The sequence below is a fragment of the Monodelphis domestica genome, chromosome 3, assembly GCF_027887165.1.
Source record: "Monodelphis domestica isolate mMonDom1 chromosome 3, mMonDom1.pri, whole genome shotgun sequence".
In the NCBI taxonomy this organism is placed as follows: domain Eukaryota; kingdom Metazoa; phylum Chordata; class Mammalia; order Didelphimorphia; family Didelphidae; genus Monodelphis; species Monodelphis domestica.
The window spans coordinates 92,178,297-92,196,466 of record NC_077229.1 but is presented as its reverse complement, the minus strand read 5'-3'; the positions used below and the strand labels follow the sequence as shown (position 1 = coordinate 92,196,466).

The following is an 18,170-nucleotide window of genomic DNA, read 5'->3' as shown; positions in this document are numbered from 1 at the left end:
GGAATACCTTGTCCTAATGAGTCTGGCTAGGTTTCTATTATCATGGCCAACTTCTATCTAAAACAGAGTACATAGGAGTAGGAGCTAGAAAGGTGAGTCTTGGTATACAGATAGGCCATTGGTGCATTGGCTTTTAGAGAAGGGAAAAGGAATGCAAACATTGCTTCCTTCATACTGAGGTGGGCAAGGAATTCCCTTTCTAAAGTTTCATTTGCTGTGGTTGAACATTCTAGCTATAGGGAAGGTTGTAAGGTGGCAACATGCATTGTAGACTATGGCCAAGAAGTAGAGTTATATGTACCTTTTGTGACTAGTGTATAGACTTTGAAAACATTGTATCCCTTCCCTATTAGTGGGAAAATGGTTTCTGTGGTATTACTGACAATTTGTAGGACAAATGACCATTTTCTCAAAAGCTCAGGAGGCAACAGTGATGGTAGCAAGATAGATATATGAAGACTGGTACCAATTCTTACCATCTTCATCCTATCCCATCTATGACTTTGAAAGTACATGTATTTGTTGCCATGGCTTCAAGCCAAGATAATTGATTGCTTTGGGGTTTGTTTGTCATGGAGTCAGATGAGCTTAGGGACAGGGTGTTAATTTACCCTCCTGGTGTTGATAAAACAAATATTGTCTGGGCTAATGGGTAGTTTTTAAATTTGAAAATAGGAAGGAAGCTATGAAACTTGGTTTTTCTACTGTTACCTGAACATTTGAGGGGAAGCCCTAGTTCTACCATTAATTCGGGAATGTTGTACGGTTGCAATGGGATTAAAAAAGAAACTAAAAAACTAAACATGGCTGAAGTATTTTTAGGTCCTTGAAAATAAGTGTTGTCAGTAAAGGTCACTGGTGTCGTCCTATTTTTGTTGATGTGAAAGCTGGAAATGAAAATCTAAATCCCAGTTTAATTGTAACTTTTTACAAGCTCAGATCTTTTGAGGTTTTATACCTCCTGTACTTTCTCAGATCTTTTTATTTAAAGGTGGGATAAAGATACATGGAATAGAAATGGTAAAGTCTATCCTTTCCTACTCCTCACCCCCACAACTAAAATAAGAAACTCACTTCTCACAGTTTATATAGTAAGAGTAATTGTGGACCAAAAAATGTAGGGGTTTTGGTTTTTGTTTTTTATTTTATAATTATATATATTATATAATATATATTATATTATATATATAATAATATATATATATATAATATATATATATAATAATTATAATATATTATAATATTTTGTTTTTGAGAGAGGTGGTGAACACTGTTATTCTGGGGACTACATAATTCACTCAGTTTGAAATGTGTACTATCTTTTTTTCTCAGCTAGGACATGAAAATGCTGAAACAACTGACCTCCCAAATGCAGGGCATCCGAGCTCTGAAACGCCATCTGCAACGAACTATTTCCTACAGTACATCAGCTCCAGGTGAGCATCTGATGTTTCTGCTGGTTCTCTTCTATGTGGGGATAAGCTCTATTTCAGAAATGATGATTAGCAAGAACAACAAAAAAAACCTTGGAAGTGGGTGGACAATGTTAACCAAAAGAGATACCTCCCTATAGCATGTTGTAGTGCATTGAACTCGACCAATTCTTGCCCCAAAGCAAGGCTGTTCATATCTGGGTTGTACCATCTCATTTGTGACAGGAGGTTGTACTGTTAGACAGTCTCCAAGAATCCATGATTCCATGATGTTCTGTGACCAGTCCTTGGCTTGGAAGTCAGGACAGAGCACTTTTAATTTGTATGCTTTTGATATCAGGGTGACCATTATAATTCAGTTCAGTCAACAAAGATTTGTTTAAATACCCATGGGACACAAGATAAAGGAATACAAAGAAAAAATTGGGAAAACAGCCCGTACCATTAAGGAATTTCTATTCTTTTGGGGAATATAGCATGTAAATAGATAAATAGGTAATAGGGAGCAATAATAATGGGGTTGGGCTGCATTAAAGTAAGGCTATAATATAATATATATAATCAACCTTGATAAGTCTTTTAATTGTTCTGGGCCTCAGGTTTCCTCATCTATAAAATAATGAAAGTGGTCTAGATGATATCTAAGGCTCCCACTAGCTCTGAATCAGTCCTATGAGCAGTATGGAGCTTCTTTTCCTTCAAGTGCTCTATCCAAAGAGTGTCAAATTCAAATAGAAACTGGTACCACTGAACCATAAGGATCTCTCCAGGCTGTTGTATATTGTCTTAGAAAAACCCATATTAATATCATATATTATTTGTATTTTTATTTATTTTGATAAATATTTCTCAATTACATTTTACTCTGGTTCAGACCATACTTCAAGGTATTGTGTGGTCTGTACTCTATACTACCATGGACCATAGAAAGCCTGGGAAAATTGGTTGCAAGATTAGAAATGATGGGAAAGGTAGCAGTCCTGAATGATCTGATCAAGATTCATTATACTTAGGTTGCTTTTCCCTGTAAGAAAGTTCTTACTCAGGGGGCAGCTGGGTAGCTCAGTGGATTAAGAGCCAGGCCTAGAGATGGGAAGTCCTAGGTTCAAATCTGGCCTCAGACACTTCCCAGTTGTGTGACCCTGGGCAAGTCACTTGACCCCCATTGCCTAGCCCTTACCACTCTTCTACCTTGGAGCCAATACACAGTATTGACTCCAAGACAGAAGGTAAGGGTTTAAAAAAAAAAGAAAGAAAAAGTTTTTACTCATCTAGAAACCTTTTCCAGTTTAGTCTACCTTTAGGAGGTATAGACTCTTGGGGCTAGAAGGAAGACATTATTGCTTTAAGTTAATTGGTGATGTCAGGACTTCTAAGAGTTAAAGTTGGAAAGTAATTGAGGGAACTAAGATTTCACTGTTCCCACAGAGTTGAAACAAAGTCCCTGTCAAATAAAACATTCCTCTGGTAGTTCACAATCCATAATCCATTACTCCTTCCTTCTCCGTATTTTTTCTCTACCTCTCTTAATACAGCACACTTTAATTGGGCTAGTTTGGGGATATATGTCTTTGTTTCCCCTCATAAACTGTGATCTCTTATTCTATTACTCATATTGCCTATTCATCTTATTTTGGGCAATTTAGGGATCACAAGAAACTATGAAATTACTCTGTTCTGTTTTTCTAGCTAAATTCCGAATATAAAAAAATCACAATCTCATTTAACAGAGATAAGGAAGATAACGGGCATGAAAGGAGTTGTTCAGGGACAACACAGATAGTAGCAGAACTGAAACTAGTACTGAGTCATGTTTGTCCACCTGGAGTAGGCTCTTATAAAGAGTAGTAGGTGCTTAATAAATACTTTAATCAGTGGATACATTATTTTTTAATATGTGATCTGGCCCTTTGCAGAGGCCTCTGGGCAAAAGTAACAAAATTAAGGGAGGGAAGGATAATTGATTTTATGTTCCTTTCTGAAGGAAACCTTAAACCTTGAGGCTTCAAGGGCTATAGTCATTCCAATTTTTTTTAAAGAGGGAAACCTTTTTAAAAATCTTATTACTTCATATCTTCTGACTCGTCCTCAGTTGATTAAGTTTTAATCTCTCCTTCACCACTGGCTTCTTTCTACTTGCTTATAAATATCCTCAGATCTTGCTTATCTTTTTAAAAAAATCTTACCTTTATGCTTTTTTCTTTTTTCTTCACTGCTAAATTTGTTGAAGAAATTCTATTTTACCACCTATTCTTCACTACCTGTGCTTTCCTCAACCCTTTGGAATCTGGCTTCTTCCTCTACTACTCTGCTAAGACTGATATTTTGATATTAAACATGGATGACCTAAACACCAAATCCAGTGACCTTTTTTCAGTCCCTCTTCCCTTCATTTATTTATTTTTTTGCATTCCTGAAACTTGTTACTTGTTTTTCCTATATACTCTTTATCTTTGCTTCAAAGACACCACACACTCTTGATTTTTCTATATCTTCAATCATTCCTATTTCCTTTGCTTCCTTGCTATCCTCTTTTCTACCTCTTGATATTGAGTATTCTCCCTAAAGATCTGTCTTCAGCCTTCCCTTCTTTTTGTACTCTTTCTCCCTTCACATATTCTAGAAACTTGGCTACTATATGCGATGGTCCCTGTCCTGTCTTTGTGCTATTATGTTGTCTGTCCCCCATGAAAAGAATGCACTTCTTCCTCACCTCTGTTATTTTAACGTCCCCAGTTTCAGCCCTGTATCAATCTCATTCATTCCCACACCTTTAAGTACTGCCTCTTAAGTAAACTCCTTTATTCCATGTCTCTACTGCTAATTTCTCTTTGAAAGTTCCAGCCCTAAATTTCCAACTTCTTATAAAATACTCTGTCCAACTTCAAGTAAATGTGTCCAAAATAATTTATTTTGTCATTTTAAATTAGTTTTATATATAATTATCATTTGTATATTATATGTATATAATTAACATGTTATATAATTAATGTATAATATGTAAATTACATAATATAATTATATATAAAATATTATTTCCTTCGTCTCTGACTGTAAAGATGAATTTAGAGGTGTGACTTTAAATCTAGATTTAAATGGTCGCCAAATAAAATTCCCAAGTCAGTCTGGAAATTTATGGATCGAACTAGCACCCAGGCTGCTCACAGGAAGTGATCAGCCAGATCCAACTTTCCGGGGAAAGAGGTCTTGAGAGACGGAAAATCCCAAATATATATAGACCTTTCACCCTTGTGTCTCCACCTCTAAATTTTCACATCTACCAATCACATCAAAGGCTTTCTCCAGAACTGCCCATACTTTTAGTTCTCACCTTCTTTGATTAGTTTATATCTTTTGAGCTACTTCACACTTCTTTGTTAAAGTTCACCTTTTGTTAGTTACTTGACCTTTTTGTGATTAATTTAACCTTTAGAGTTACTTAATGCCTTTTCGTGTTAAGGTTTAGTTTAAAGTTCTAGCTTCACTATAAGGTGAGAACTAAGTACCTTCATTGTTCAGTTAGGAGATTACAACTTTATCTTCCCCTAAAGTATGTCTAAGTAGGGTGGAGTAATGTAAAGTACTACAAGACATTCCTGATTCTGTTAAAGAGAGTGTCTTTTTTTTTTTTACAATCAGAAGATAGCTAAATCAAATCTTCTAAAGTATAGTCTGAGTAGGGTGGAGTAGTTTTAGGATTCACACTACCTTGTGCTTCCTTCCCACCCCCAATCCCATTGCATATTCTACTGCTAGAACATTTTGTGCTGGGTATAGATTTAAACTTCTTTTCTAAGTAGAAACTTAGAAAACCACAAATTGGTATTATATCTCTGTGTGTGTTTTTAATTTTGTTAACATTTTCCAGTTGCATTTTGATCTGGTTCTACATTCTGGAATTTTGCAGCTTTAAGGCCCCAGATTTGACATGCCACATCTAGTCTAGCACCTTTATTTTATTGCTGGGGAAAAGTGTCAGGTCTTGTGATTTAAGATAGAGAGTCCTTGATAGCTCCACTACCACTGGCTCCATTTATCATAGGGGGAATAGGGGATCTGGTATCAAAGTGGAATAAGTACTAGAGTGGAGTCAAGAAAGACTGGGTCCAAATCCCCACTGTACCATGTACTTCTTATGTGTCCTGGGGCAGGGAACTTCAACTCTGGGTGTTTCCTCATTTATAAAATGGAGGTCAGACTAGAAGGCTTTTTAAAGTTCCTTTCACCTCTAAATTGATGTTCTGTTGCATGTGGGCTATGGGAAGAGTGGGGTAGGGAGGGAGGGATAGAATATGATTCTTGTAACCAAGGAATAATGTTCTAAATTGATTAAATAAAATTAAAAAAAAGATAAATTGATGTTCTGTGCACATACAATACACAAAATAAAATATGCCAGGTGGATCAGAGAGGAGAGAAGGAAAATCTTTATTGTCATGTCAATCAGGGGTCTGCCTCTTACTGTTAACGCTTCTTCTATAGCCCTAATGTATGGGTTAGCAATAAACTTGGACTTTTTGAAGGGTATACCATTAAAACATAAGCTTTGGTAGATCATGCCAGATAAAAATTAAATCAAGAAAGAACATAGGGATAGCTGATAATAGCACTAAGTTCTGGGAGATGGTATGAGCCCTTATGTGATAGATTTTTTTCAGCAGTGGCAACTCATGAAGAAGTAGATATACTAAGGTCTGAAGGGGTTTGGGGCTATACTCATAAAGAAAGTACCCATGCTAAGTGATATTTTTAATTCACAAACTTTGATCAGAATATACTTATGCATAATAAATCCTAGTGGTTCAATGTTTGGATCCCTTAGGATCGACTTCAAGCACCTCTGTGGCATTTGAAGCCTTTTACAACCTTGCCATCTTTATTATACGTTATTCCCTTTACATACTTTATCCAAAGTGACCTTCCTGTCTGTTGCTCATATGTGATAGACCACATTGGTCTTGGTACCTTTACATTGGTTCTGTCTCTCATACATAGAATATACTCCTCTCTCTCTTCTACATTTTAAAATCTCCATTTTCAAGACCTGAGAGAAGTGTTTCTATAGAGATGGGCAATTCCATGAATCTCTGCTAAGAGAGAGGTCATGGACATTTGATTATCATCTCTCCACACGACTTTAAAATCCATATAGCTGTCCCTCATCTCTATTTTGAACTCCAGACCCCATGTCATCAGTTGCTTCTGGATATCTCATTCACACTCAGTGTGTCAAAAACAATTTGTTATTATCTATACCCTAAAATCTACCTCTTCCTAACTTTTCTGTATTTCTGTTGAGGACACTCATATTCAATTAGTTTGAGTTATCCTGGATTTTTATTCTTATTCAAATCCCATATCCAATCAGTTGCCAAGTCTTATCAATTCTACTCCATAATGTCTCATATCTATCTCTTCCTCATCACTTACATGGCAACCCCCCCTAGTTTAAACCATCCCCTTCTGCCACCTGAGTAGTCTTTGTGCTTCTAGTCTTTGCCCTCTCAATTCATTCCCTCCTAGCTCCCAAATTGATGTTCTTAAACCACAGATCTGACCATGACACTCTTCCTTAAGAATATCTTGTGGGTCCCTATTGCTTCTAGGATAAAATTTAAATCCGCTTAGCATTTAAAGACCTCCACATTCTTTCCAGACTCATTTCATATTACCGTTCCTTGTGTACTTCTATTCCAAAATAGACTCTCCTTGCTAATCTCCATCCATAGCATCTGATCATCCACCTCTCCACACACTGTTTCTGAAATGTCATTCCTCTTTACTTCCACTTTTTGGGATGCCAAGTTCCCTTTCAGCCTCACCTCCAGAGCTCTCTCTAAGAGACCTTTCTTGATTCCCACAGGGTTTTAGTGTCACCCACCCACCCAGTTACTTTGTGTGTTTTATGTTATGTTGTCTTATTGTGTTGTAAGAATTTTTTCTTTTGAATTATTCCTGTGTCAGGGTCCTGGATTAGAGGAGCTCCAACCAGTCTGTTGACTTTTATATTTCCTTCCTAGAAACTTCTAGGAATACCCCTTTCCCCCACTAAAACCTTGTCAGTAAATAAAGACTCTTCTGCCTATATGATCACTTACCTATGGGGTTGGATAAGGGTTAGAGTCTTAATGGTCAACTTTCTCACTAATCAGAAATGTCTTGAGATGTCCAGGGAAGGGACTGAATAATGAACTCGCAAATTTTATAGATATGGCTCTGTATGAGGTAACTTCCTGGTCTTTGGTCATCAAGATCACTGACCTACTTGTTGATTATATGCTAGTTTAATCAATCAATTGGTATTCTTACCCAAAAACCAGTCTCTCGAATATTTTCATCATAACAGTGAGGGGGGGGGGGGCAGCTGGGTGACTTGGTGGATTGAGAGCCAGACCTAGAGATGGGAGCTCCTATGTTGAAATCTGTCCCCAGATACTTCCTAGCTGGGTGCCCCTGGGCAAGACACTTACGCCCCATTGCCTAGCCCTTACCACTCTTCCTCCTTAGAACCAATACACAGTACTGATTCTAAGAAGGGAGGGAAGGGGCGGGGGGGGGGGGGGGAGTGAGTCAACTGTACAACTAGAGAGAAGTGAATATAGAGACTTTCTTTTCTGTCATTAAGGCAGTTAGGTATCATAGTTCATCTTGGAGGTAGGAAGAATTGAATTCCAATCCTCTATCACTCACTGACTTTACAACCCTGGGCAAGTCATTTAATTTGTCTTGCCCCCAGATTATTCCTCATCTGTAAAATGAGGATAACTCCAACAAGTATTTCATAAGGTACTTTAAGGTGTTATCTAATAAATGTTAGATATTGTCGCCATTGTTATCTAGCACAGTATTTTGCCCAAAGTAAGTAATACTTCCTGAATTCAGTAGAGATTAAATGAGAAATAAGACCCTCTGAATACTTGCAGAGGTCTTGGGTAGAAGGTGGCGTCTAGGGTTTATAGGCTCCAAGGCCAACAAATTATATTCATGGAACTGGGGGTAGGAGGGCAAGGGGAATGTAAAAAAGGCTACATGCCAGAGGGGAAAGTATACTGGAACTGGGTCTGAATATTACCCCTGACTCCTCCATAACCTCTGAGCCTCAGTAAATTGGGAATAATAATGTATCTTGTGCTACCTTACAAGATTGTTAATAAGATCAAATGAAATGTTTTATGTAAAGAACACATTGTAAACCCTAATGTCAACTTTCATGCATGCTCTTTCATTCTCACATGTTCCTTGAGGATGCATAAGATTAATAAACTAGTATTCTGTTTAGCTTTGTTAATAATAACCTTTCTCTTCAGTTTAGAGAATTCAACAAGTAGTTCTGATACCTCCAGCAACAAATTTGTGTTTGGACAGAACATGAGTGAAAGGGTGTTGGTGAGTTACTTCTTGTTCCTTTTCCTTGTCATCCCTCCATGAGCTCTTCCACTCATAGGTTTAGTTCTTATCTCTAAAGATATTAGTAACTCCCACCCCATCCTCCCCCATTGAACCTGACCTTGATAAAATTTAGGCAAAGATTTTATATTCTCCTGGCTCATATCCAATGACAGTGCATCATTCCCTACTGTAAAGTTGAACGTGGTATAATGGGAAAAATTGGACTTGGGAACTTGAATTCAGATCCTATTTATGACATTTGCTTTGCTATGTGACCTTGAATGAATCCCCCCATCACATCAGCTTTCCACTTCACTTTTGGAAAAGTTAGCTTCCTTAAGCCTCCCCTCCCATAACATCATTTGGCAGTTGTGAGCAAATCATTATGTAAACATTACAGAACTATTATTATTACAGATGACAAAGCTTTTCCTGGAGAAGCCAATCACAAAAGGGACTTTTATAATAGAGAGGGAATTATTCTTTAAGAAGTTCTCTCCATTTGAAATTATAAACATGGTAAAATTAAGTGGCATAGTGGAATGAACATTGTATGAAATACATGACGACTTGTGTGTGTTTAGACAAGTCTTTTCTTCTCCCATAGGTTTTTCTCTATAAAATTACAAAGTTTTACTAGATGACTTGTAAAATCTTTACCCACCCTAACACTTCCTGATGTTCTATTGCTTTGTTAATAAGTATCTTATTGGACAAGAGGTATGAAGTCTCAAATCATTAAAAGCAAAACCCAATTTTTGTAGTAAGTCAAAGGGACAGAATAAGGTTTAAAAACAAAACAAAACAAATGGTTTCTAATAATTGGTCAAGTGGCTGAGGTCTTATAACTTCAGAATGTAGAATTCTGATTGCCAAGATGTAGACCCAAGTGAATAACTATCATTTTTTTTTAGCATCCTCTGAGTCAACTCACCAATCTCATCACTAACCATTGGTTTAAGAGCTATTTGTTTTTCCTGAGTAATGATTACCATGAATGAAATTAAAATCATTTTGCCTAGAGGAGTGACATTTTTGAATACTGAAAGAACTGGCAAGTGGAATGGCTAAGCCCAGGGAATCGTAATAATTGGGAAAATAGGATAAGCACAAAAAGAATGAAGAAGCAAATATTGTCCCAATTGTTAAAGAAAGAGAAGGAAAAAGAGTTTGCAAATTTTAGTCTCCTGTGCATGAGTTCAGTTTCAGAGCAATTCATTAAAAAGATGATTGGTGAATATCTAGAAAAGGAAGCAGTGATCACAAAGAAAATATGCAGATTCATTAAGAACAGGTCATGTTAGGGGGCAGCTGGATGGCTCAGTGGATTGAGAGCCAGACCTAGAGATGGAAGGTCCTAGGTTCAAATCTGGCCTCAGACACTTCCTATCTGTGTGACCCCATTGTCTTCACCCTTACCACTCTTCTGCCTTAGAACTAATATATAGTATTGATTCTAAGATGGAAGGTATGGGTTTTAAAAAATGTTTAAAATTGTTTTTTTATGTAATTGGGAAAAAATCAAAAAGTGAAAAAAAAAAACCAGGTCATATCAGATGAACCTCATTTCCTTTTGTCAAGGTTATTAAACTAGTAGGTAAGAGGAATACTCTTAAGGATAATTTTTCTCAATTTTAGCAGAAATCATGTGCTAAAATCTCACACCATTCTTGTGGAAAAGTTAATTTTTTGGATAGCCAAGAAACTAGGACATTTTCATTCTGGGTCCAAAAAAAACTGGTTAGGATAAAATGTTGAACTGAATCAAGTAATATGAAATTCAGTAGGGATAAATGTAAATCTTAAGACATGGATTTTTTTTAAAAAGCATTTTATAAATCCAGAATTGGAGGGGTATGGTTAGATTTTAATTAAGATTGTCCAAAAAGGATTTGAACTTTGCAATATAATGTTACTACCAAAAGGCCATAATTGATCTCAGGTTGCTTTAATAGCTTCTAAGCATCCTCTGTTCTCTGCCCTTTTCATACCCCCTGTGGTACTGTGTTGTGTTCAGTCCTAGTCCTACACATTAAAAAGTAGATTGATAAATTACAGTACATAGAGAAGTCAGCTAGAATTCTGAATAGCCTTGAATTCATAGCATTGCCTATAGCAGAAAAGACTTATGGGTGAGGTGTAGTAGGCCACTGAGTTCAAGTATTGGAAGTGTTTTCATTTGGAGGGGGGGGGGGGATTTATTAGGAACAGTGGACTAGAGTTGCAAAGAGGCAGATTTAGATTTCATGTCTGGAAAAACTTCCAGAAGTGGCATGTGCTGCCTTGAGATTATGGATTTCCCTTCAATGGAAGTCTTCAAGCAGAGTTTGTACAAATACTCATTGTATGACATATTGGGTATCCTTCCCTGGTACTGGTTGAACCAGACTGCTATTAAGGTCCCTTCTGACTCTTAATTCTGTGATTTTTATAACAAAAATTTGAATTTGATTTTGCATCTTGGATAGTAAACTTACTTCCAAAGGAAAGGTGTAGCACAGAGGTCTGTAATGCTATATAGAATGTATTAAAGATGATAAATAAGTTATCTGCTTTCCAAAATCAAACTTTTAAGAGTCTTAGCACTATTAATTAACAAGGATATTTGCCCAGAAGTACCATTACTAGGTTTGTATCTCAAATAGATTTTTAAAAAATAACATGAAAAACAAAAAGAAGTGCCTATATATACAAAAATATTTAAAACAGCTCATGGTAGGGGCAAGGAATTGAAAAGTGAGGGGAATCCCCATCAATTGGGTGAGTAAGTTATAGTATATGATTGTAATAGAACACTATTGTGCAGAAAGAAATGATGAACAGAAGGAGCTCAGAAAAAACCTGGAAAGCCTTGAGCAGAACCAGAAGGACATTGACAGGAATATTGTACAATGAACAACTGAATAACCTGACTATTCTCAGCAATACAATGATCTAAAACATGATAAAATTCATGATAAAAACTGCCATCTGCTTCCAGAGAAAGAATTAATATAGTCTGACTCCAGACCAAAGCAAACTTTTTTCACTTCTTTCTTAATTTTTTTTGTTCACATTTCCTGATACTAAAGAATTAATGTGGGAAAATGTTTTGCATGATTGCATATTTAAAATCTATATGAGATTGCTTATCATCTCAGTGAAGGGGGTGTGGTGTGGCTCTAGGGAGGGAGAGAGAAGATTTGAGATTACATTTTCTTTGCAAAATTGTTTTATATGTAATTGGGGGGAGGAGGAGGGGTAGTTGCAGTAAACCCAAGTAGTTTAGAAAAAAGTGAGAAACCAGAACAAGGGCAATGGAATAGTTTCTGTTCTCATTCTGCTTAAACTAAATGCCTAGAGCCTTCTGATGCCTCTGGCAGTGAAATAATAGCACTTGACCCCTACTTCTCACAAGAAATCTAATGTGTAGTTTCTCAGGTGGGATATTCATAGATTGTGAAAATCCAAGGATGCTGGTCCATATGGAATCAGGTGTCTCCAATTTAGTCAGACTCTGGAGAAAGAAGATTTTTAGATCATGAGTGACTATCATCCTAAAGCTTTCTCCTTAATAATGATTTCATCTCTCCAGAGTTGTAAAAGTCTTTCATGTGTATGTATCACTTATCCTCTGCAGAGCCCACCAAAATCTAGTGAAGCTAGTATAGATTCCAGCAAGGACAATACTGCTGCTGAATCTGGCTCAGAATCTTCCTCCCTAGAAGCAACTCCTGAGAAAGGTAAATCATGAACATCCTATATGAGAGCTATTAGGAATTACTTTCTTAATCACGTTTAAAATTACGGAGGTTTTCATGATGATGCAGGTTTAAAAAAAAGACCTGCTATAGTTTGTTCAGAAGGCCCAGGTTAGTGATGGCGAACCTTTTAGAGACCACATGCTGTGCCCTGCCCTGCCACCAGAGACAGAGTAGTATGTCGTCTTCCCCCTTCCCCTTACCCCAGACAGAAGAGGGAGAAAGGGAGGTTGTGAGTGGCCTGGTTGCTCCACTCAGCGGGGGTAGTAAGCATAGAGGGGCAGGAAGGTGTGGTGGAGAGGGGAAAGGGAGCAGCTCCGCCAAAGCAGCTCTGCCTTTCTAGTAACTAACTATGCTAAGGACAATGTACATGCCCACAGAGAGATCTTTGCGTGCCATCTTTGGTACACATGCCATGGTTCACTGTCATGGGCCTAGTTACTTGAGTCTTCAGGGGTAGAAGTTGTACAACTTTTCAAAATATACTTTGGAACCATTTCTGAAAATGCCAGGTCTGCTTTATGCAATGAATACAGTTTGGTCTTCGTTCAAAGTGAGTTAGTCATCTGTATAGCCTGAAGGGCTGGTCCCAGGCCCAGCCACAGAGCCAGTCTCCATTGAGGGTCAGTAAAGACCTGGAGTTCCATCTCTTCTGTATCTAAACAATTATTTTTAATTCTGCCCCAAAGTTACAGTCTGGATTTCAGGAGCCTTTTTATTGAGATCTCTTTTACTACTAATTGTTAGCTATCTGACCTTAGATCATTTTATGATTTCTAGACCTCAGTTTCCCACTCTGTAATACAAATTGGAGCATTTGAGTAAATAATTTTTACAGTCCCTTCCCATTAAAAAAAAAAGTCTTAATACTTTTTATCACCTACTTAATAAAAAGGAAAGTTCCTTTTACCAAATAGAGTAGCCATTATTAGTGCAACCAATTAGAAGTAATGGATTCATTCTTCTTATTTTGATGGTTAATAAAACTTTTCAGGGATACACTTTGTAGAAGCATGTGTTTAGGAATTTTTTTAAAGGGATCTTTTATATAAAAAATATATGAGTTTTGGTGTTGTTTTTTTTTAATGCATCCTAATTTTAGACTTCCTTCTTGAGGTTGAGTTCACTCTTCCTTCTGACTGCCCTCCATTTCACCATACTCTATAGCCCAGTTGACCAGGTTGTTTTTGTGTGTGTTATTTTATTTTGAATAAATAGTCTCCTTTCCAAACAAACATGGAAAATGTTGTTTAGCTAATAATGTTTCAGAATCACTGGCAGAGTCAGCAGCCGCCTACACCAAGGCCACAGCCAGAAAGTGTTTACTGGAAAAGGTGGAAGTTATCACCGGGGAAGAGGCAGAGAGCAATGTGTTACAGGTAAGGTGGGAGTTGGGCAAGAAGCAACTTTGACCAGTCAGCATGTCTTGTCTTAAAATAGGGTTGGCAACAGGAGTAGCTGCCCAACTTGTCCTAATTGAGCTTCTCTATGATAGATGGCAGTCTCAGGACCTTAAGAGCTAGTTTGACCATGTGGTATAGTTTACATAATTTGGCTACATGCCTCAGGTGCTAGAGCATAAGCCTGACTGGCCCCTCCAGAATTCATGGCAAAATATTGATCAGGAGTCTTTTAAGTGAACAAGAGTGTTTCTCTATTACAGATCCAGTGCAAGTTGTTTGTATTTGACAAAACATCACAGTCTTGGGTGGAAAGAGGCAGAGGACTTCTCAGGCTTAATGATATGGCATCAACAGATGATGGGACATTACAATCCCGACTAGGTAAGTCCCCAGCTTATCCGGAAAAAAGAATGGATCCATGTCCTCTCCATCCTTTCTTCTTGGTTTGGGAATGCCATAGTTTCTGCAGGTAGAAAACTACTGCCAGGCCATGCCATGCCATGCCATGCCATGATTATCTTAATCGGGAAATGGCCACTCATGCTCCCCTTCTCTCCCAGACCTTAAAAGGATTGTTGTGTAAGGGGGAGATAAGAGTTTGTTTGTTTGTTTGTTTGTTTTTATAAAAAGGTTGGACTGGATTATTTAAGAATAGTCACCAGAAATTTAATTCATTCCAAAGAGATTTATTTATAATTTATTTACAAAATGTAGAGAGATTAAAGGTAAGAAAATGAGAGAGGGAGAGGATAGGGTAAGATATCTAGCCTATGCACTAAGAATTTTGCTGCAGCCCCTGGCTCAACCCAGGCAGGGCTTAGCCGGAGAAGCTTCAGCCTTGAGCTGAGGACCTGGGGATGCAGGGAGCCTCTCTCAAAGAGGATAGATCTCTCCTGAGGCTAGTCTCTTCAGAAAATCCAGGAAAGGAGTCAGCTCTTTTCACTCACCACATGTCAGTCCAAAGGGAGAGATTCAAGGACACACTCACCAAGTACAGGGCCTCAGATCCAGTCAGCAGATTCTTCACCAGCCTTCAACTCAAATTCGGAACTCCAGAAGAAATCGAAGTTCTCTGAGGAAGTTTTTAACTCCCTTTTAAAGACACTTTCTTTTAAGCCACTTCCTGTGCCTTCCTCCACTTTTACATCTTCCAATTACAGTTGAAGCTTTGCTTAGGACTTCCTGGGGGCAGTCAGTTTCATTCTGATTCGTCACCCACTATTGCACATGTGAGTCACAGATCTCCCCCACTCAGTGATTAATGTTTACATTTTTGGTGATTAAATCTAAAAATGGGCAGGGGAGTTAATTTAATCTTCACAATTGGGATTCATATATGACCCTATTGAGTCTTCCTTCTGGCACCAGGGCTTAAGACTGAGTAATGCTGTAGCTTACCTTTTGTCTGACTTTATTTGCTTGGTTTTGTTGCTTTCAGTCATGCGGACCCAGGGGAGCCTGCGGCTCATCCTCAACACCAAACTCTGGGCGCAGATGCAAATAGACAAAGCCAGTGAGAAGAGCATCCGAATCACAGCCATGGACACTGAGGATCAAGGAGTCAAAGTGTTCCTGATCTCAGTAGGTTCTGGGAGTAGGGCACTCTTCATGAAGGGGTTTGCTTTAGAGTAGAAAGCAATGGGGAAACCTTAATTTCTATATTAAAATCAAATGGGCGTGTTATTTATATGATCAAATCTAGGCTGGGGTTTGAGCTATACATTTATGGAGAGAGCCCTGAAACAAGGTACTCAGCATATCTATACTGAGCACCCCCTATGTACAAGTGGAGGAATGGAAAGAAATGGAAGGAAAGTCATGAAGAAGGAGTTTGCCTCCTACTCATGAAAATTCCAAAGGGATGCCAGAATTCATGACAGGAAACAATACAAGATACAGTAAAATACAGGGCTGCATTTAAATGGAATGGCAGGCAGTTCTAAGGGGAAAGAGATCGGCAAGGATTTGGTTGATCAAGGTTGATCAAGGTAAGTTTTGCAGAGGAAGTGGGACATTGAGCTGAACCTTAAAGAATGGCTAGAATTGAGATGGTAACTGCTTACATTTGTGTATAGGTAGGATTTGTCCCTGTGTCTCCTAAATCCATGTAACAATATTCAGATATAGTGGAAAGGGTGAACATCCTAGTCAAGAGCCACTGACTTGTCTCAAGGAGAACCAGCCTGAGCAAAGTAGAAGGGGGCCATTTGGGAACAAGTTAAGAAAGAGCAGAGGGCACACTTTTGAAGTCCTTAGAAACCAAACAGAAGCATTTTGATTTGCTACAAGAGGGACAGAGAATGCATCATTACATGAGACATTCCAAAGATGGATGGACATATATAGCCTGTGGTGTTTCTAGAGCTTGTCCTGGTCTGCTGGTGTTCAGTAGATGATGCGTGCCTTAGCTCTTGGTACCAAGTAGTGGCTTGGAGCTGGAGGAGCAACCACCACACAGGCTTATCAGTCTACCCACCCCTCAAAGGACTGAGCCAGGGACAATTTTGTTGTTGTTGGGTTTTTTTGCTGACCTTGATGAACAAGGCATTTGAGTGATTAAGAGTCATGAGACTTAGTGCCAGAAGGGACCTTGGAGATTATCTAATTGAACTCCCTCATTTTGTACATGAAGAAATGGAGATCCAAATAGGGAAGGTGACTTGACTATTAATTGGCAGATTTGACTAAATCCAAGTTTTATGATTCCCAGGCCAGGGATTTTTTTCACTTTTAGATTTATGTCCTTTGTCCCAGAAAGACAAACTATAGGATCCCTTTTCTAGGCTAGTCAGTTATCTCTTTTGAGTTGACTCTCCTCTTAAATGAGAATGTGGTTTTGGTCCCTTTAAGACTTTCTATCCCAGAAGCAATCTATTCTAACCCTCTACCTCCTCCTTTTGGAGACACCTTACACAGAAAGAGGGAAGATCTCACAACAAGTTTGTAGCAGCAGCCCTTGCGCCTTGTGTCCTGATCTTGGGCAGGGTTGGGGATGGGGGGGGGGGGGTAGGGGTGGAGGGGGGTGTCCCAACCTCTTCTCTTTATACAACTACCCTTTGTCTTTGCAGGCCAGCTCCAAAGATACAGGACAATTATATGCAGCACTGCATCACCGGATCTTGGCATTACGGAGCAGGATAGAGCAAGAACAGGAGACTAAGACCACAGCTCCAGAGCCTGAAGTGACACAGTCAAATGAAGAGGATAGTGATGATGATGTCCTGGCTCCTTCTGCATCCACTGGAGGGGGTGAGGACTCTGGCTAAGTTACTCATCCAAGATCAAAGAAGGGGATATTATAAATCAACTGTGCACACAAGTCAAGTTAGCAAGCATTTATTAAGCATCTCTTGTGTGCCAGGCAAAGTGCTCATCACTAGAGATAAACAACAGTCCGTGCCCTCAAGGACCTCATAGTCTTATGAAGTAAAATGTAGGGAATCTTATAGGGAAGGGTCTCTTGAAAAAAGTGGGATTTTAGCTGAAACTTGAAAGAAGGCAGGGATACCCAGAATTGGAGACCTGGAAGGGGAACATTCTAGGCATGGTAGCCAGAAAAAAAAGCAGAGAGTTGAGAGAGGATAGTCATGTTCAGGGAATAACAAGGAAGCCAGTATCACCAGATATCAGAACATGTGGAGGGAGGAGAGTATAAAGTAGTTGGAAAGTTAGGAAAAGGCCAGGTTTGAAGAATTTTAAAGGCCAAATAGAAGACTTTGTTTGAATCTGGAAGTAATAAGGAATCCCTAGAATTGATTTGGGTGGGAGAGGTATACTGGTAACATGTTCAGAACTGGACTTTAGGAAGATCACTTTTGGCAACTGAGTGGGAAGAATAATGGAGATAAGGAGACCAGCTGAAATGCTATAGTGGTATTTGAGGCATAAGGTAATGAGGGTTTTTTTGGTGTGGCTGCAATGTCAGAGGAGTGAAGGGGACCAGAGGAGACATGTTGCAAAGGTGTAATGGATAGAACTTGTCAAAAGAGAGGATATGGGGTGGGAGTGAGAGTGATACCCAGTTTGTGAACTTAGATGATCAAGAAAATGGCAGCACTTTCAGGAGTGATGGGGACTTTCAGAAGATGACAGGATTTGAGGAGGAAAGGCAAAGTAGTTTGGGATATATTTTTTAAAATGCTTATAAGGTAGCCAGTCCAATAGGCAGTTGGAGGTGTAATCCTAGAGGCCAGCAAAGGTTAGAA

The 18,170-nt window shown here is 38.5% G+C and overlaps 1 protein-coding gene across 45 annotated transcripts in view; it reads left to right on the top strand.

The window, feature by feature from the left end:
- Positions 1 to 18,170, top strand: part of RANBP3 (RAN binding protein 3) — an 83,428-nt gene that overhangs the window by 57,918 nt on the left and 7,340 nt on the right. For 28 of the 45 annotated variants that reach the window (XM_007488985.3, XM_007488981.3, XM_007488979.3 and 25 more), the window contains 7 exons: positions 1,333 to 1,436; positions 8,741 to 8,819; positions 12,442 to 12,544; positions 13,817 to 13,941; positions 14,226 to 14,346; positions 15,404 to 15,546; positions 17,034 to 17,214. In XM_007488985.3, coding sequence (XP_007489047.1) covers positions 1,333 to 1,436; positions 8,741 to 8,819; positions 12,442 to 12,544; positions 13,817 to 13,941; positions 14,226 to 14,346; positions 15,404 to 15,546; positions 17,034 to 17,214 — 856 coding nt within the window. The remainder of the gene's footprint in view (positions 1 to 1,332; positions 1,437 to 8,740; positions 8,820 to 12,441; positions 12,545 to 13,816; positions 13,942 to 14,225; positions 14,347 to 15,403; positions 15,547 to 17,033; positions 17,215 to 18,170) is intronic. The other 17 variants (XM_007488986.3, XM_056822529.1, XM_007488980.3 and 14 more) reach the window with 1 other exon arrangement.